This window comes from Myxocyprinus asiaticus, chromosome 48 (genome assembly GCF_019703515.2).
Source record: "Myxocyprinus asiaticus isolate MX2 ecotype Aquarium Trade chromosome 48, UBuf_Myxa_2, whole genome shotgun sequence".
In the NCBI taxonomy this organism is placed as follows: domain Eukaryota; kingdom Metazoa; phylum Chordata; class Actinopteri; order Cypriniformes; family Catostomidae; genus Myxocyprinus; species Myxocyprinus asiaticus.
In genome coordinates, this window is record NC_059391.1 from 17,333,523 (window position 1) to 17,354,474 (window position 20,952).

At 40.3% G+C, this 20,952-nt stretch overlaps 1 protein-coding gene and 1 pseudogene across 1 annotated transcript; both read right to left on the reverse strand.

The window, feature by feature from the left end:
• Positions 1 to 4,743: 4,743 nt before the first annotated feature.
• On the reverse strand, positions 4,744 to 5,195 carry LOC127437507 (phosphatidylinositol N-acetylglucosaminyltransferase subunit Y-like; annotated as a pseudogene).
• On the reverse strand, positions 4,744 to 6,399 carry LOC127437506 (protein preY, mitochondrial-like). Its single transcript, XM_051692479.1, has 2 exons — positions 5,921 to 6,399; positions 4,744 to 5,382 (listed from the first exon to the last, which is right to left on the reverse strand). Exons 1-2 carry the CDS (start codon positions 6,118 to 6,120, stop codon positions 5,241 to 5,243), a joined length of 342 nt encoding a protein of 113 aa, XP_051548439.1. The 5' UTR covers positions 6,121 to 6,399; the 3' UTR covers positions 4,744 to 5,240.
• Positions 6,400 to 20,952: the final 14,553 nt, after the last annotated feature.

A 20,952-nucleotide genomic window follows, 5' to 3' on the forward strand; every position in this document is an offset into this window, starting at 1 on the left:
AGTGCCCGGCTGAGTGCTCTGTCAGAGCCAAAGTTTTGGATTTAGACCAATTAGCTCTGTATCCCGAGAACCTAGAAAAGGAACTAATAATTCTGTGGAGGCAAGGCATAGATCTAGTAGGGTCAGAGACGAATAATAAAATATCATCTGCGTAAAGCAAAAGCTTATGCACCACACCTCCCGCCATCACCCCTGAAAAATCATCTTTCCTTCTTATCGCGGCTGCTAATGGTTCCAGGTCAAGACAGAACAATAATGGGGAAAGAGGGCAACCCTGCCGGGTGCCCCTATCCAGAGTAAAATAATCTGAAATTAATCCATTTGTTTGTATGGCCGCTACTGGGTGTCTATAAAGTAACCTAATCCATCCAATAAACATACTCCCAAAGTACATATCCAAAATCTTAAAAAGATAATCCCATTCAACCATCTCAAACGCCTTTTCGGCATCAAGTGAGATGGCAGCGACCAGAGTCTGATCATTCGCCACTGACCACATGATATTGATGAAACGCCTAATGTTATCAGAAGAGCTGCGGCCCCGAATAAACCCCACCTGATCTGTATGTATAAGAGATGTCATAACGTAATTGGTTAGCCAAATTGTTTTTTGTAATTAACATTTTTTATTGATTCAAAGAGAAAACACAACAGAGAAAAACACAACATATACACACCGAATCAACATTTAACTTTTAACACTCATTAACATCCCTCCCCAAACAACAACCCCACCCTACCCCAAAGAACACCCCTGTGGTCACATAAAATAATACACACACACAAACAATAATAAATAAATTAAAAATAAAATATATAATAAACATACATAGTTAAACTAAACATCTCCCTCCTCATCCCTTCCCCTAGAGATACCTACCTCACTTCCTGAAAAATAAGTCCCCCAGCCTTCCATCTATCATCTTCTCATAAGCCGCCACCCTCCCCATCTCCGCACACCACTCCGGAAATGGTGGCGCTCCGTCTGACTTCCATCCCCTTAAAATAATTTGTCTACCGATCATCACGCCAGTCAGAACCCAATTTTTTATATATTTGTCACCCGAATTTATAACTTCCCCATTGCCCAAAATGCAAAGTCTGGGGCAAAGTAAAATTTGAGTGCCCAGAATGTCATGCAAATAATTCTGAATCTTTAACCAAAAATGTTGGATCTTAATGCATCCCCAAAAAACATGGGCTGTGTCTCCAACTTCTGATTGGCATTGCCAGCAGGTGGGTGTGTCTTTAAGACCAAGCCTATATAATCTAGAGGGGGTCCAATAAAATCTTTGTAAAATCTTAAATTGCATAAGGCGAACCCTTGCATCTCTAGATGCAGACTTGACATTTTTCAGAATCTTAGTCCACACTCCATCCTCCAATACCAAATTCAAAGCTTTCTCCCATAATTTCTTAATAGAAGTTAAAGCTCCATCCCCCATACTCTGAATTAACAGGGAGTAGTACACTGATGCCTCATGACCTTTTCCAAAAGCCGCAATCACCTCTCCCAAAGCATGTGCCTCCTTAGGGGGGGGGTGTGTGCTACTCCCAAAAATAGTACAAAGCAGGTGGCGCAATTGTAAATACCTATAAAACTGAGGTCTGTAAGTTAGACAGTATGTAAAATGCTAATAAAAACACAAAGGAGTGATTTAAAAATTCGATTCACCCTGTTCTATACTGAAAGCACAACAAAAACACATTATTTAATGTTTTACCTTGTGAATTTAATAGTTTTTGAAAATATACTCTCATTTCAAATCAGATGATTGCAACATGCTCCAAAAAAGTTGAGATAGGGGCAATTTAGGACTAATGACAATCTGATGAGTTGAAATAATAAGGTGATGTGAAACAGGAGATGTTAAAGTATTTTTTTTCCTCATAAAAAAGTTTTCCTCCTAAAGAAATGAATCGTAATTTTGGAATATACTGTATGTATAAAGCCATGAACATTCACATGAGGTGAGAACTCAAGTCATATCAGGAATCTAATAAAAGCTGTTTTATTCTACGTGGAGCGGGTCCCCTAATGGGGCTGCCATGTTAGAGTCACATGACCAGCCGACTACCACTTTTGATCTCAGTAACCACCCTGTTATTGGACACTTTCACTCTTGGATTAAATTACTCATGGTTGACTGAACAGTGAATTCTATGAATGGCATCTGTTAATGAAAACTTTTGATTTTAAATTATGCTGCATCCACACCACTAGGTGTCACTGCAAGTCCAAGATGACACAAACAAAAAAAGTTACTGAGTGCACCTTTAAACAGGTTAGGCAATCAAGCCTCCAAAATAGCCTAGTCCTTCAAGAGCAAGGATGGGTCGAGGTTTGCCAATTTGCCAACAGATGCATCAGCAAATCATCCAACGCTTTGAGAACAATGTTCCCCAAAGACAAATTGGAAGGATTTGGGGCATTTCACCCTCTACAGTGCATAATATAGTTAAAAGATTCAAGGAATCTGGTTGAATCTTGGTGCATAAATGGCAAGATGAAAACAACTTCTGAATGCGCGTGACCTCCGATCTCACAGACATCACTGTCTTAAAAACCGTAATGCGTCTGTAATGGATATCATGACACCATTCGCCGCTGCATCCGCAGATGCAAGTTAATACTTTACTATGCAAAGCAGAAGCCCTACATCAACACTGTCCAAGGCACCGCTGACTTCTCTGGGCTCAGTCTCATCTGAAATGGAAAGTAGAACAGTGTAATCGTGTTTTGTAGTTCGAAGAGTCCACATTTTAAACAGGTTTTGGAAAAAACAGCTGTCGTGTTCTCTGGACCAAAGAGGAAAAGGACCATCCAAGCTGTCATCAGCGTCAGGTCCAAAAGCCAGTGTCTTTCAGTAAATTTCACATCTGTGAGGGCACCATTAATGCAGTAAGATATGTACAAATTTTGGAGCAAAATATACTGCTATCCAGACGCAGTCTTTTCCTGGGATGTCCCTGCATTCCCCAGCCGGACAAAGCCAAACCACATACTACCTGGATTACAAGTGCATGGCTGCGTAAGCAGAGAGTGCATATGCTAAACTGGCCTTCCTGCAGTCCTGACCTGTCTCCAATTGAGAATGTGTGGTGTATTATGAAGCACAAAATACGACAACGAAGTCCCTGTACAATTGTGCATCTGAAGACATGCGTAATGAATTCTGCTTGCTAAACTTAACAAAAGTGTGTTTTCAGTGCCCAAACACTTAATAAGTGTTACTAGAAGGGTGAAGTTAAACAGTGGTAAACACCTAACTGTAAAACATCAAATAATGTGTTGTTGTAGTGCTTTCAATATAGAACAAGGTGAATCAAATTTATAAATCACTCCTTTTTGTTAGAATTTTCCATACTGTCCCAGCATTTCCAGAATTTGGGTTATAAGTATTCTGTCATGGATCAACTCATGCTGTGTGCCTTGCTGTTTTTGGTCATAAGACTCATCTGTTTTATTTATTTTTTATAGAAGAAATGGCTTCATTTCCAGTGAAGAGAATCATTCCCAATGATGTTGAGAATGCTTTTGAAGCATCCCAGAAGCTCAACAGTAGGAAGAAATCCAAGAAAGTGAAAAAGGAAAAAAAGGACAAAAGCAAAACCAAGTGTGTGCCTAACATCTTTTTGCAGGATGGCTGCCATGAGACTGCTATCTTCACACAAATGCACAAGAGTAAGAAAAAGAAGAAGAAAACAAAATTGCAGGATGATGCCCAGCAAGTTAGGAAATCGAAATCCAAAAAACAATTCAACCAACCTGTTTGCACCAGTCACACTGAGGATTCACAATCTGTCATCTATATCTCTCCTGATCAGGAGGCAATACATTCAACTGAGAGTGGGTGTCGTAGGAGTGCAAAAGAGGTGGATAAGGGAAGAAGTAAAAAGAAAGTAAACTTTAACTTGCCACATGAGCAGAGCCAAACTACAAAGGCAAGGGATGAAGACTTTGCCACTGGAAACTCTTATAGTTCTGCTATATCCTTCCCAAGAGCTGTTTTCTCTGGAAACATGAGCATTGGCAAGCAGCTTGTAGGGGAAAGCATCGTGGAATCCCAACCTGAAGAAATGAACAGCCAAGACCTGTTTATCACGCAGAAATCATTCTTGGATCCATATGCAGAATTTTCTAGCAGTGCAAGCGGAAATGAAGCTACTATTGTGACTGCACAAGAGAACCGTTCGTGTAGGTCAACAACTGAAGCAGCTACTCAAACTGAAAACTTCTTCACCTTCCCAGAGCTCTCCAATTCTCTCAGGTTTCAGCAGCAGCATAACACGTCCATGTGCATGGAGGAACCGGTGGACCTGAGCATGCCCAACAGAGCAAGACAAACACCAGGCTCAGTTGTTTCAGCCAAGCATCCTACTGTAGATTCTGTGAATCCACCTAAGCTAAAGATATCTGACACATCAAGTGAGGATGGTGATGTGGTGTCTAAAGCCAAGGGTGACTTGTCCCAGCTGAAGGTCATTCAGACTCGCCTGAATGAGTCCTTTTTTTTTAAGGTCAAGGGTGATGATTCACCGAAGCCTATATGTCCCCTGATGAAACTCAAAGCGCTGAAAAAAGACTAAAGAAATAAGAGCAGTTGTTGCTACTGCTATATTATATGTGATTGGACCAAATTTGTGAAGCTAAAAGTTTACAGATTTATGTAGTCTGCAATTAGTTTCATGATGAAACACAATCACTAAAGTTTTTGGCACATTTAAGACAGACACAAAGCATTGTTATTTGCAGTTTGTTTAATATATCTGCATTTTACATTGTTTACATAGTTTCACTGTTTACTTCCAGTTCAACTTTGAATTACACTTTTATGGTGTATACTGAATATGCCTCAACACAAAAATGTGTACTTTGGTTATAAGCAAGCATTGTTCACAAAAAAAGATGAGAAATTAAAATAGTCTGTTATGTGGGAAAGTGTGTCTGCAGTCCATTTTCTGATTAAAACCATTTTCTAATTGTGTCTAAACAGCTTAATTCCTATCCATTTCCACAAGTGAAAGAAAACATACACAGGAATAGTTACTGGCAACAACAGACTGTAAAAACAGACACTGTTTGTACTCGTGCAGCCTTGAGAGAAATTTTCATCCATGCTTGCAGAGTAAAAAAGTCCAGACAATGAAACCAGTCAGATAAAAACAGTCGCTGAAGACAGGGAGAAAAACATTGCAACAGAAAACCAATGGTGATAAACTTGGTTTATGAAATCACTTTAGGATTCAATGGGTTTTTCAGTTGCTTCGGCCTTCTGGATCATTCGCGCATCTTGTGGAATCATGTTAGGAATACCATCAATTATAGGATATGCGATGCCAAGCTCTTCGTTTATCAATTGATTGTTCTTTTCATCATACCTGGAATAAATCGGAAGCATATCATATTTATTAGTATAAGTATGATGATTATGAGAAGCTGAACACTACACTTGAAAACCTAGTGAGCTGCCTACCTAGGAAGCTTTTTTTTGGGCATCATACTGTATGTGCTATCTAGTTTGGCAGCTCACTAGGTTTCAGACACAGCTTACAATACCAAGTAAAGTTAATATTTATGTATCAAATGATCAACAATACAGCATGCAGCACTAATTACTGGCAATGACATTTTGTTTCTACAAGCTAGAGAGAAAGAAAAGAGAAATGCATCCAAGTAAGTTAAAAATTTAAACTTTAAAACTGAGAAAATAGTGCAACATGTCAAAACTGTACAAAACAGATATGCAATACAATATGTTGTATGTGTAATACAAAATGATGTGTGCATATTATGAATAGCCAATTCTGGAATATATATATCAACTCGAAGTACATAACATCAGCTTACTAAATAACTAGCGCCATAGTAATTTTATTTTTGTAAGCTTAAATATTATGCAATGATGAACACTCATACCTCAAGGTTTTTTTGGACAGTGGACACACCAGAAACTCAAGAATAGAGACATCGAACGCCTGACTGTCCTTCAGTCCATCAGTCCAGCTACTCTGTTGTATCTTAACAGAGCTTCTGGCACTGAGGAGTGGCTGATAATTCACAGATCTGTGCACGCTTAAAACTCCAGTGACAAGTCTTCTCAAAACATAATGAGACATATCCGAAAAGACTTGTATGATTGAAAAACAAAAAACAAACTTGTTTCACCTGTTTGCTAAATGCTAACAGTGTACCGGAAGCGCTGAATCCTGTCTGTAAATATGTCCCCTGCACCTTTGCATTAGTAAGAAGTTTCCGGCGTCAGAATGTTCCACATAGTAAATGTGGCTTATTTTATGTCAGCTACTCAGAAATAGAGCACATTATTTAATAGCCTAATAATAAGACGCAAATGACACGATATGATTTAATTTAAGCTTTTCAAAAAGATTTGAAAGGACAGGATAACGCAATTTCCATGCGTTAATAAGCGAAATAGCATCTTGCAACCACTGTTTGGCGCTCTTGCCTATCGCAATAGAGCGCAACAAAAAATCCTCAGTTAAAGAGTTGTAAAGCATGAACCAAACCAACCAACCAAGGTAAATCGCAACATTACATGACTTCATTTTTAGGCAAAATAGTATTTGAAAATTCGACAGAAAGTCAAAGGTACAAGGCCTATCACGAAGGCTACAACTACAATCCAATGAAGCATTGCGAATGACACGCTCAAATAGAAATTATGGAAATATATAAAACTATTCATTTTAGGTTGTTGATTATAAGTATGTAAATAGAATTTGTGTTTATTGCGAAATATTCCGATATACACAAATATATAAGTGCAGGGAGTCTGACTCGTTTGCGTCATTCAGTGTGCGTCATTGAAGTGGTATGCCGCGTTTTTTGTCCGCGGTTCTCTGATTGGTGAATTTTTCACTGCTGTACCACGGGTACTGTAGTTGTTGACCAGGAATTTCGCTATTAAAGATGATTTTTAAACAATGAAGTTGAAATAACGCAGACGGATGGCTTCAACAGAAGCATATACCACGGAATAACAACATCGGAGCTCATGGTAGGTCTGTCTTTAAAGGTTTATAAGTTATTGTTAAAAATTAATTCGTCTATGAAAAAAATGAATGGGATTTTTACTTCCGGAACCCGACTGTTGTGCTTTACGCAACATAGAAAACCAAGAGTCACAGCAGAAATTTTAAATGACCAGCAGATGTCGCCAGTAAATATTTGTTACATAAAAAATGCTTCGAGCCCTGACACTTGCTATTTGGAAGAAAAATACAGTAGTCACAAATTTGACTTTTCAGTGCTGTTGTGTAAATAGTGACATAATTGCATAATTAACATCTTGCTCACTTTTTTGGTGTGATTAATAATGGAGCATCACACTGAGTTTGAGTTTTATGAAATGGGTAGCCTACACTACCAACTTCAAAACTGTTATTTATCAGTTTTACCTCATATTTGTACTGTTATATATCGAACTGATGTTGTTCTTGAGGGACAGTGAAAGCTGTTAGAAAGCTCTGGAGTGCTGAAGAGCTCTTGACACTGACCTGCTGAGCATGTCAAATGAAACCTGCTCCACAAACCTGCTTCAGGCCAAATGGAGGACAGACACTACTCAGAAAACATTGTGGATCGTTCGGAGACTGGCCCATGGCTTTGGATGAATCGACTGCCTCTGCCATATGAATTTGCAATTGCCACTTGCCGTTCTGAAGCTGTTTTTTTATGCCTGGAACCTTAAAGTGGATCCCTTGGAAAACAGAATAAAACAAACTCAACTTCTTTTGCTACACATGAGGATGGTGAGAGTGATAAAGCACTGAGTGTGTTTTTTTTAACTCCTGAAGCTTTCAAGGCAAGGGCATAGCAGCCATGGGGGACATGTCCCCCACACTCTTTAAAAAAGTGATTTTTGTCCCTCGCACTTTTCCAAGCTAAACCCATACTGAGTCCAAATGGTGGATTTGTATCCAGTATTCTTTGCATTTTGTTACTTTGAGCTGATTGAGCAACCATCCAGCCAATCACAGGTGAGTTTCATGAGCCGAAACAACCCTTACAATACAGTCTATCAACACGGCTCCATTCATTTCTACAGCTGCTTTTAACAATGCTCATTTATCCATGTTTTTTAATCGGCATTGATGTTGATCTAAATTAATAATCTAGAGATGAGGAACACACAAATGAGAGTTATTTATTGGCATATCGTTCTTGATTGCCAGCATTACGTGAAATGCACTGCAGAAAAAAAACAAAGGACAATCCTTCTTTTAAGCGCACATTGTAAGTGGAGTTTATATAAGCACATGAGTCTTCATTTAGTTATGCTTTTTACAATATGTATGTTAGGTAATAGTTGGATCGGTTGTTTCTGCCAATTTAAGCAGATTACTAGATTGGTGTTAAATATGTAAGCTATTTTTAATATCAGCTCCTGTTTTTATCTCTATGTTGGTGTGCAGTCGACAAACTGTATAGGAAAAAATATATATATGCTGTGTTCTTAGAACACAGGCATTTTACTGAAGAAATCCTGTTGATTTTGAATGGTTGGTTTACAGTTAAATCAACAGATTCCTTATAATTATAACTTCTCCTTTTGTGTTCCACCAAAAGCATAAAAGTAAAATAAAAAAATAATTCAGTTTGAGCAAAATAGGAGTGAGTAAATGAGATTCCTTTGAGGTTCTATTTTATGCTAATTGAATGTTATAAAACAAATCCTGTTCATGTAATGTTGGAATACACCACATTTCTCCAAGTCCTGAATTCTAATGGTTTGCCCCATTTGCACAACACTTCATGTAGAGGCATTATAGCAGATAACTTATGCAAAGGGTCCTTGTGGGAGTACTGCGTGCACTTATTTAATAAACTCATAGGGTTTGGCTTTGCAGCCTCTGGGATTATAAAGGTACAGAAGTGCTAACCCAGCACTTTTCAAAGCTGATAACAAGCACTTATTGTTTGACAGCTTATGCTGTGAACCATTCATGAAACATTCAGACAAAAAAAAAAAAAAAAAAGTGTATAAAAACATTAACTTGAAAATTGTGCTAAAATGGTCTACTTTAGTGTTCCATAACACAGATTTCTTCCTCAACTACTTCAAATCTTTTTTTATTATTTGTTTTAGACGTACTTTAAGAGCTATAAAATTGAATTGAAAACTAAATTTAATTTTATAGCTATCCATCTATAGTGAATTTAAAATTGCAAGCCCCATGTACTCTCACAATGTTAGGAAGGCAACACACGCAGATGGATGGTGAACCCAGATGTAGGAACTTTATTGAAAACACAGGTAAGAGAACAGGTGAGTAGATTGATAAATGGACTTAGCTGGTTGCAGAGTAATGCAGTTCATTGTAGACAGTCACTGATGATAGAATAACACTGATGGTGAGAGCATGAAGATAGATGAGATCTGTGTGATCGTAAGGGACACTAGACAGTGACTGTGAGGTAGTGACTGGTATTTAAGCTGTCCTTGATTATTATTATTATTATAACTAAGTGCAGGTGATTAGAAGCTTGGGGAAAGTGAATGGGGCAAGGGAGAGCCCGGTGGAGGTGTGAAACACAAATTTGTAGAAAACAATTTAGAAAAATCAAACTTAGAGACTGAGACATTTTTTTTCAACATGATGGTATTCTCTATCCAGGCCAACAGCTCATTCCTATAAAAGAAAAAGATTTTATGACATGTTACATTTTTTTCCCCTCAGAAGGTCAGTGAGAATAGAAGTTTTGTCTCAGAAGTAAAGCTCTATTTTTAACAGGTCCAATGGCAGAAGGAAAGAAATAAGGATGATAAAAATTTTCACAGAATGTTCTTTTGAGTCCCATAGAGTATGATCAGTCAGTGTGGTTGAGTGTATTGTTTTTTTCAGGGATTAAATTATTTAAGATTTTCAAACAATTGCACAATTTCAAACCTAATTTAGATTCTTTCCTTATCTCAGGGGAGGTGTAAGACTATTTCAAGTCGCTTTACAAAGCGATTTTCATGAGAATGTTGAGATGTTTGGAATTGGGGACGTTGGGAATGTTTATATACATTTTTAATTCATGGTGTTATAATAAGCACGCATTTGTTATCAGATCATGCCATTTTATCACGGGGTAGACCAAGCTCGGCATCTTCGCAACATCGGTTATCAAAAGATAAAAAAGTAAGAATTTCCACACTTCCTTCGAAGTTCCAATTTTTCCCTTTGATATTTATCCAATCTTTTTAGGGCCCAAGCACTGAAACTGTGGAGACCCTATTGTTCTTCTAAGGTTTGTTATTAGGGCCCAAGCACTGAAAGTCGAAGGCCCTATTGCTCTTCTTTTTTCTGATTAACAATTTTTTATTGATTCATATATTAAACACAGAAAAACAAAACATATATACACAGAATCAACAATTAACCTCCACTATTACCCCTCCCAATTCCCAACCCCACCCTGGCCCCCAACAACATCCCAGTGATCATACATGATTATAGACACACACACACACACACACACACAAAAAACATAATCACACATATTGAACACTAGACCTCTCTCTCCACTGCCTCTCCCCGAGAGCTCTCCAGAAATGCCAGATATCCGCCCATTTCCCAACAAACAATTCCAATTTCCCCAGTCTTCTAAATTACCCTTCTTCAAAGACCGCCACCCTTCCCATCTTCAAGCACCACTCCTGAAATGAGGGGACTCCAGCCGAGCTCCATCCCCTTAAAACTATCTGTCTGACGATCATGACACTGGTTAGGACCCAACTCTTTATGTGTCTATTCTCTACATCTATGACTGCCCCATCGCCCAAAATACAGAGTCTGGGGTAAAATGAAACCAGAGTGCCCAGTACATCACACACAAAACTATGAACCTTCAGCCAAAACTCCTGGATCTTCACACACCACCAAAAGACATGGGTTATGTCTCCATCCTTTGATTGGCATCGCCAGCAGGTGGGTATGTCTTTGAGACCAAGCCTATACAATCTAGAGGGGGTCCAATAGACTCTGTGTAAATTTCTGAATTGCATAAGGCGAACCCTTTGCATCTCCAGATGCAGACTTGATGTTATTTAGAATCCTAGCCCACACTCCCTCCTCCAATACCAAGTTTACATCTTTCTCCCATAATCTCTTAAAAGAAGTTGAAGTTCCGTCTCCCAGACTCTGAATTAGCAGGGAGTAATACACTGATGCCTCATGACCTTTTCCAAAAGCAGTAATCACCACTCCCAGTGTATCTGCCGCTTTAGGGGGGTGTAAACTACTCCCAAAAACAGTTCAGAGCAGGTGGTGCAGTGGTAAATACTTATAGAACTGAGATCTGGGAATCCCAAAAAGTTTAACCAAATTTGGAAAGGATCACCCACTCTCATTCAAGTCACCGAGTGTAGTAACCCCTCTCACAATCCACTCTGACCAGCAAAAAGGGGACTTGTTGATACATAATTTGGGGTTCAGCTATATGCTCGAGGCAACATTTAAATAAATGTCCGAATTAAACACTCTGGACACCTTTGTCCACACCGAGTGCAAATGTGAGACAACGGGGTGTAACTTAACTTCTCCGGTTAGTTTAATAGAAAGGCTTTGCAATGGCAAAATAGGGGCCAGAACTTCCTGTTCAATACAAAACCAGGGAGGGGCTCTCTCAGGAGGAAGAGGCAAATGAGCCAAATGTCTGAGACCGAATGCATAATAATAAAATAAAATCTTGGGTATGCCTAGCCCACCTTTGTCAATCGGTCAATGTAACTTATTGAAATGTAATCTGGGACGTTTACCATTCCAAATGAAGGACTTCGCTATGCTATCAAATTGCTTGAAATAAGAGAGGGGGACATCTACAGGGAGAGATTGTAGCAGGTAGTTACATTTTGGAATACAATTCATTTTAATCGAAAACCTTTTTATTAAGGGGTGAAAATTAACTAACTAAATCAGACAAATTTGCTGGGAATAAAATGCCCAAATACTTAATGCCCTGTTTGGGCCACTAAAAAGTGCCCAGCTGAGTGCCCTGTCAGAGCCAAAGCTTTGGATTTAGACCAACTGACTCAGTATCCTGAGAATTTAGAAAAGGAATGAATAATTATGTGGAGGCAAGGCATAGATCTAGTGGGGTCGGAGATGAATAATAAAATATCATCAGCATAAAACAAAAGCTTATGCGCCACACCTCCCGCCACCACCCCTGGAAAATCTTCCATTCTTGTTGCGGCTGCTAATGGTTACAGGGCAAGACAGAACAATAATGGGGAAAGAGGGCAACCCTACCGGGTGCCCCTATCCAGATTAAAATAATCTGAAATTATTTCAACATTTAAATCAACGTTAGGTGCGTAAATATTAGCCAAAATACAACTTTGCCCCTGAATTTCTGCTAAAACGATAATGACTCTTCATAATTTATCTTTAATCTGTTTGAGACATTTGAATTGAAGATGCTTACTTATCAATGTAATTACTCCCCTGCTCTTACTTGAGCCAGCTCAAAAGAAAACATGTCCACCCCATATCTTCCCAAATTTTTCATCTTTTCATGTGTTTCTTGAAGAAACACTATATCATATTTCTTACATTTAAGAAGAGAAATAACTTTCCTTCTTTTTTAGGGTGCCCCAACCCATTCACATTCCATGTGGAGAGATAAGCCACTCATATTAACATTTGACATTTTGACATATTAGAAAAAATAGATTGTGTGTCAAAACAAGATTATAAAGACAGCTTTCCAACATTAGTGCAACAATCAAACCCCAAACTTCCCTCAGAACCAAACAAACAGAAAAAAGAAAAACATGTGCATTAACAGCACCAACCGGCGTCTATCCCTCTAAACTCAAAAAGTCCATGTACGCCTATGAGAGCCCCTGCAACAATTTTGCCATCAGATTGCTCAAGTACGGTGCTTCTATGCAAATTTTGTGAGACAGAATTACATAACAGATAAAAATCTATAAAACAAACTCCAGCCAATAGGCAGAATAAACACAAAGAACATGTAGATTCATCCACATATTGTCCCGAAGGTGTGTTCTTCCCCAAAACAAGCAACAGCCTCTAGCGGAATCAACACACACACACACACACACACACACACACACACACAAAAAAAAACAAACACAAAAAAATACAGTTGTGCTCAAAAGTTTGCATACCCTTGGAGAATTGGTAATATATGTACCATTTTTAAAGAAAACATGAGTGAACAGGCAAAACACATTTCTTTTATTTCTTATGGGATTCATATTCAACTGTAGGTTATAACAGAATGGCACAATCATAAAACAAAACATGGCAACAAAGAAAAAAATGAAATGACCCCTGTCTCCCCTTAGTTCCTAATAATGTGTATTGCCCCCTTTAGCATCAATGACAGTGTGCAGTCTTTTGTAATAGTTGTCTATGTGGCCCCAAATTCTTGCAGGTGGTATAGCTGCCCATTCGTCTTGGCAAAATGCCTCCAGGTCTTGCAAAGTCTTTGGTCATCTTGCATAAACTGCACATTTGAGATCTCCCCAGAGTGGCTCGATGATATTAAGGTCAGGAGACTGTGATGGCCACTCCAGAACCTTCACCTTTTTCTGCTGTAACCACTGGAGGGTCAACTTGGCCTTGTGCTTAGGGTCATTGTTGTGCTGGAAAATCCAAGAGCGTCCCAAGCGCAGCTTTCGTGCAGAAGAATGCAAATTGTCTGCCAGTATTTTCTGATAACATGCTGCATTCATCTTGCCATCAATTTTCACAAGATTCCCCGTGCCTTTAGAGCTCACACACCCCCAAAACATCATTGAGCCACCACCATGCTTCACAGTGGGGATGGTATTCTTTTCACTATAGGTCTTGTTGACCCCTCTCCAAACATAGCGCTTATGGTTGTGACCATAAAGCTCTATTTTGGTCTCGTCACTCCAAATTACAGTGTGCCAGAAGCTGTGAGGCATGTCAAGGTGTTGTCGTGCATATTGTAACCGGGCTTTATTGTGGCATTGGCACAGTATGCAGCTCATTTTTGTTCAAGTATCCTCGTATTGTGCTCCTTGAAACAACAACACCGTCTTTTTCCAGAGCAGCCTGTATTTCTCCTGAGGTTACTTGTGGGGTTTTCTTTGTATCCCAAACAATTCTTCTGGCAGTTTTGGCTGAAATCTTTCTTGGTCTACCTGACCTTGGCTTGGTATCAAGAGATCCCCAAATTTTCCACTTCTTAATAAGTGATTGAACAGTACTGACTGGCATTTTCAAGGCTTTAGATATCTTTTTATATCCTTTTCCATCATTATATATTTCCATTACCTTGTTATGCAGGTCTTTTGACCGTTCTTTTCTGCTCCCCATGGCTCAGTATCTAGCCTGCTCAGTGCATCCACATGAGAGATAACAAACTCATTGACTATTTATACACAGACACTAATTGCAATTTAAAAAGCCACAGGTGTGGGAAATTAACCTTTAATTACCATTTAAATCTGTGTGTGTCACCTTGTGTGTCTGTAACAAGGCCAAACTTTTGATCAGGGCCATTTGTGTGATTTCTGTTATCATTATGATTTAAAAAGGAGCCAAACAACTATGTGATAATAAATGGCTTCATATGATCACTATCTTTAAATAAAAGAAAAAATAAAATAAATTTTTTTGGGTGATCAATCATATTTTCAAAATCAATGCCAAAATTTCACAATTTCTGCCAAGGTATGCAAACTTTTGAGCACAACTGTGTAAAATATATATATATATATATATATATATATATATATATAAATATAAAAAACTCGGGCAGTCAAACGAATGTTCAGTGAGACAGCTGTTTCATAAGTGCAGCAGATGACCTAATCCTTCCAATGTCCTACAAAAAAATATTCCACAAAACAAACTCCATCCAATAGGAAGCACAAGTACAAAGAATGAGCAGATTCATCCACAACTGTCCCGAAGGAGTGTTTTTCCACAAAACAGACTCCAGCCGCTAGGCGGAACCATCACAAGAAGAAACAAAAAAAGGCACCCAGTTTCCTCTGAAAAGTCAAGTGAATGTTCAGCGAGTCAAGCTCACTTGGGAGCAACATGAAAATCACCAAAATAACCTACTCATTCCAATGACTTTATGAAAGACATCGCTTGTTTTGGGCATGTAAATACTTTGCGGCCATCCTTAGTATCTATTCTTAATTTGGCCGGAAACATCAGTGCAAAAGCGATCTTCTGTTGATTGATTCTGTTGAGTTTCTTGCATTCCTTGAATCGATCATGTTTCTCTCTTGTCGAATTCGCAAAATCTGGGAACAAGAAAATGCTGATTCTTCCAAGAAAGCCTTCCTTTACTCCTCGCCTTGCATAACATGAGATCTTTATCAGATGATCTCAGACATTTGGCCAGAATTGATCGGTGCTTTTCTCCCTCAGCCGATCTCCGAGCCAGAACCCTGTGAGCTCACTCAATTTCCAGCTTATGGCCTGTTATGTCAAGCAGACTCGGGAAGAGCTCATCTAGGAATTTCACCATATCTCGGCCTTCCTCGTTCTCAGGAATTCCAACAATACGGACGTTGTTTTCGCCGATTACAATTCTCAAGGTCTTCCAGTTTTTCCCAGATGCACTGCAAATCTGCCTTGGTTGCTAGCAGATTAGCAACTAATTTCCTCTCCGATGACTCCAGATAATCGATCCATTTCTCAACGTCCGACAATCTTGTTACCACCTCAGAGAATTTCGCCTCATCACCATAATCGATCGACATATTACAGCAAGATCCTCCAAGTCTGCTACGACCTTCGTCAGCATCACAGACATGTTGGACAGTTGACATTGAATTTCTCCTGCCACACCGTCCAAACCGAGTCCCTGGTCTGCAGCCTTGTCAGGGGTATCAGCTTGAGCACGTAAGTGTCTTTAATGTCTCCAGAGCCCAAGGATTTTGAATTCTTTGACATTTTGTCTTCATAGAACAGTTATGAAACAGAGTGTATCGAATCTCACCGGTTCAGGACAAAAAAATAATTAAAAACTAACAAAGTGCTCAGAGCTCTTTGCAGGGGGGGCATGCGGAGGGGGCTCTGTAGCACCCCGATTTTCACCTACAGTCATCAAAATTGGTACATATATAGTTCTAACCAAGCCGGACAACATTTATAATTATAGTCATTAGCTCTGCCCAATAGGAAATCGGCCATTTTGGATTTTCTGAACATCGCAGGCTCTGAACTTTTAAAAACTCTTCCTAGCACCATGTGACTGGCACCAAATTTGTGCAACATCATGCCAAGACATTGTAAATGCTAAACTGTGAACTGATTTTTTATATTTTGAACCATGGTGAAGCAATACATTTATGGCTAAAAATGGGAAAGAGGAAGTGCCTTATATATTCTGTGTGCATTGTAAGATTTTGATGAAAATTCAGCTGTATGTTTGGTAATGGGGGCTGATCACATGGATGCAGTTATTATGGGTCACGGTCATAGCGCCACCAACTGGCAGCAGGAAGTATGGCACTTTTAACAGATGTTAAAATTGCCCTCTGTGGCAGCGGGGGAGTGGTCAAGCGTCTCTCCGGAGAGAGAGAAAGTGGTAAGGGTGCTTGCACCTGAGCTAGATTATGTCTAAAACCTGTCTCTAATTTCAGTGAGCATGGGGAGAGCGGCATAAAAGAGCCACACCACCAGCAGACGAGGAGAGAGAGACTGGGTCCCCAGAGTTATGATTGTGATGCTAAGAGTTTATTATAGTTAAGTTGCAAAGATTGTAAATTCTATCACGGAAGAAGTTATTATTGTAAAGTTGAGAGCAGTGTGGTCATTAAAGAAACCAACCTGTGAGTAGAGCAACCTGCCTCCCGCCTCCTCATTTCCACGGAACATTCACACTGGTGCTGAAACCTGGGAAAAATTTTGCTTGAAGATGGATGGAAGTCACCTGTAGAGTCCTCCCAGTTGGCTGAGATCCTCCAAGCCCTCGCTAGCCTACATCGGAACCACCAGCAAATCCTGCTTGAGCCCCAGCAAGATCAAGATTGCCAGTTTGTGGAGCTCCTACGCGCTCAAGCAGAGGACCGGCAGGCGATCCGGAGCCTCCTCAGCCAGGAGGCATCCCCAGCCGCGACCCCGGACACCCACACGCCATTGCCCCTGCCTGCATTATAGAAGATGGGGACAGCGGACGACCCCGAGGTGTTTCTGGACTTGAGTGCACCGCCGAGGTCTGGGGCTGGCCGCTCGGCCAGTGGGCGGCCCGACTTATTTCTGCTGTTGTCCGGGGAAGCCCAGCTCACGGCTCAACAACTGCCGGCGACGAGCCTCCTGGCTTATGGTGACCTGAAGAAAGCCATCTTGCAACGGGTTGGTCGGAGTCCGGAAGAGAATCATCAACTCTTCCGGAGCCTGAAGCTGGAGAACTCAGACCGCCCGTTTGCCTTCGCCCAACAGCTCCGTGACGCCTGCCGAAGATGGCTGCTAGCGGGGGACCGTGGCATCGACGGGATCATCGACCAGGTGGTACTGGAGCAATTAATACATCGACTGCCAAAAGGGATGACGGAGTGGGTCCAGTGCCACCGCCCGGCGTCGCTGGAGGAAGCCGTCCGGCTTGCGGAGGACCACATGGCGGCGATCCCAAGGGCGGAAGAGCGCTCCTATTCTCTCTCCCTTCCCCCTGTGTTTTCCCCTGTCTCATCCCCCTCCCCTCTCTCCTCTCGTTCTGCTCTCTCCCCAGGGCCCGTTCCTGCCCCACGCAGACGAGGAGTACTTCAGCCACCGAGACCAGCTACCCGGGCATGGGAGGCGACACCTCCCCCTACCCAATGCCCTGCTGCTCTCCCTCTCAGGTGGGGGCGCCCGCCGACGCAAGTGCGGGCGTAGCGCCTGGGCCAGCCTGCTGGAGATGTGGGGTCTCCGAAAATGCAGAGGCCCTATTGTTCTTCTAAGGATTATTATTATTATTATTATTATTATTATTATTTTCAAGGTTTTCGGTACTTTTGGGATACATAACATGCGTGAAAACTCTTAAAAGTTTGCACACACATCAGAGTCTTTGGCCATTAGGTCTTGGCAAAGTTGCGGGGGGGGGGCGTGCAGAGGAGGCTCTGTAGCACCCCGATTTTCACCTACAGTCACCAAAATTGGTACATATATAGATCTCATAAAGCCGAACAACTTTCATAGTCACAGTCATTAGCTCCACCAAACAGGTAGTCGACCATTTTGGATTTTATGAAAATCGTAGGCTCTGAACTTTTAAATACTCCAACTAGGGGATTCATGTGACTGGCACCAAATTTGTGCAACATCATGCCAAGACATTGTAGATGCTAAATTAAGAACAGATTTTTGATATTTTGAACGGTGTCACCATGGCGAAGCAATAAATTTATGGCGAAAAATGGAAAACAGGAAGTGCCTTATATCTTCTGTGTGTTTGGTAATGAGGGCTGATCACATTGATGTGGCTATTATGGGTCACGGTCATAGCGCCACCAAATGGGAGCAGGAAGTATGGCACTTAATAGAATAGAAATAATAAAAAAGCAAAATATGTCCCCCATTGTGATGGCCTTCTTGGCCGTATTGTTTTTGTGTATGTAAAGCGTGTGTTTTGTCTTTATCTCCTTTATCTCTAAGGATGACCGTAAAACATTCTCATGCCCACAGCAAGCAATGTCTTTTTTTTCATAAAGTCAGTGGAGTAAGTTATTTTGTGGTATTCACGTTGCAGCCGAGTGGACCGACTCACTGAACATTCACTTGTCTGTACGAGGAAACTAAGCGCCTTTTTTGTTTCTTTTTGGACACACCTTCAGGACAGCTTTGTGGATGAATCTACATGCTCTTTGTGTTTATTCTGCCTATTGGCTGGAGTTTGTTTTATAGATTATCTTTTGTTGTGTAATTCTGTCTCACAAAATTTGTATAGAAACACCGGACCTGAGCAATCTGACAGCAAAGTTGTCGCAGGGGCTCTCATAGGCGTACATGGACTGTATGAGTTTAGAGGGATGGACGCCAGTTGGCCCTGTCGTGCGTGGGGTTAATGCGCACATTTTTCTTTTTTTTTTTTGTTTGGTTCTGGGGGAAGTTTAGGGTTTGATTGTTGCACTAATGTTGAAATGTGGTCTTTATAATTTTGTTTTTGACACACAATCTATTTTTTCTCATACGTCAAAATGTAAAATGTTAATATGAGTGGATTGTCTCTCTCCACGTGGAATGTGAATGGGTTGGAGCACCCCATAAAAAGAAGGAAGGTTATTTCTCTTCTTAAGTGTAAGAAATATGATATAGTGTTTTTTCAAGAAATGCATCTTTCATAAATTTGGGAAGATATGGGGTGGATATGTTTTCTTTAGTGCTGGCTCGAGTAAGAGCAGGGGAGTCATTACACTGATAAGTGAGCTGATATGTCTCAAACATTTTAAAGATAAATTAGGGAGAGTCATTATTGTTTTAGCAGAAATGCAGGGGCAAAGTCTTATTTTGGCTAATATTTACACACCTAACATTGATGATCAGGGCTTTTTTATAGATCTTGAAGGGATGTTGCAAGCCACTGGCACCCCTCATGATATAATATTGGGAGGAGACTTTAATCTTTTGATGGACTCAGTCCTTGATCATAGTAAAGCAAAAGTGTGCAAGCCCCTTAGAGCAACATTGATGCTTCACAGGATGTGTAAAAATCTTGGTCTTACAGATATTTGGAGACTTTTGAACCCATCTGGTAGGGACTATACATTTTTTTCATCAGTCCATAAGATTTACTCTAGAATAGATTTTTTTTTTATCTAAGTCCCTCATTTTATCTGTTGTTGATTGCTCAGTTGGAAACATTTTAGTCTCAGATCACGCCCTGGTGAGTTTAGAGGTGTTGCCACATATGGAGAAAAGGAAATCATATAGTTGGCGCTTTAATGTATCCCTTTTGCAAAATCCTGAATTCCAACAAATGTTAATGGGTGAAATCAATGTTTATATGGAGACCAACTGGTCCTCAGTATCCTCTGTGGGCGTGGCTTGGGAGGCACTTAAGGTGGTTCTTAGGTGCCGGATCATACAGTATGCCTCATTCACCAAAAAGTCCAAAGCACAAGAACTCGTGGAGTTGGAAGGGAATATTCAAAATGCAGAGGCAGAGCTGAAGTGCCGAATGTGCCTGATGGCCTCAGAGAATTGACCCCATTGAAATACAGATATAATACTATTTTGTTATGGAAGGTGGAGTTTTGGCTATTCAGGGCAAGACAGTCATACTTTGAGTCGGGGGACAAGGCAGGAAAACGTCTGGCTAGATATATAAAACAGAGAGAGTCTTTTTCTACCTCAAATCTGCTGGTGGTAAAATATTTACCTCAGTCTTTGATATTAATAATGCTTTAAAAAATTCTATCTTGATCTCTATAGTTCCACGTCTTCGTCTATTGATGTGGATATTAGAAACTTTGTGGAACCATTAGAACTTCCTAAACTGATGGCTGAGCAAAAAAATTCTTTTGATTCTGAGATAAACTTGGAGGATTTTGGTGAGGTAATTAAGGCCTTGCCTACAGGCAAGGCTCTGGGGCCAGATGGCTTTGCCGCTGAGTTTGTTTTTAGATCTTATGCTACAGAATTGGCTCCACTTTTGCTAGAAGTTTATACGGAATCATTAAAGAATGGAAAGCTTCTGCCAACCATGATGCAAGCCCGGATCAGTCTGATTCTTAAAAAGGACAAAGTTCCAAGCGAGTGTAAGAGTTACCATCCAATTTCCCTGATCCAGCTAGATGTTAAAATATTGTCAAAAATGTAGCTAACCAATTAAGTAAAGTTATGACATCTCTTATACATATAGATCAGGTGGGGTTTATTCGGGGCCGTAGCTCTTCTTATAACATTAGGCGTTTCATCAATATCATGTGGTCAGTGCTCCGGTCGCTGCCATCTCACTTGACGCCGAAAGGCATTTTATATGGTAGAATGGGATTATCT

What these genes read in the sequence shown, in the direction of transcription:
- LOC127437506 (XM_051692479.1), bottom strand. Translation starts at nt 6,120, where the DNA reads ATGTCTCATTATGTTTTGAGAAGACTTGTCACTGGAGTTTTAAGCGTG. An exon ending in CTGTCCAAAAAAACCTTGAG is followed by an intron (nt 5,383 to 5,920) that starts GTATGAGTGTTC and finishes GATTTATTCCAG; the next exon opens with GTATGATGAAAAGAACAATC.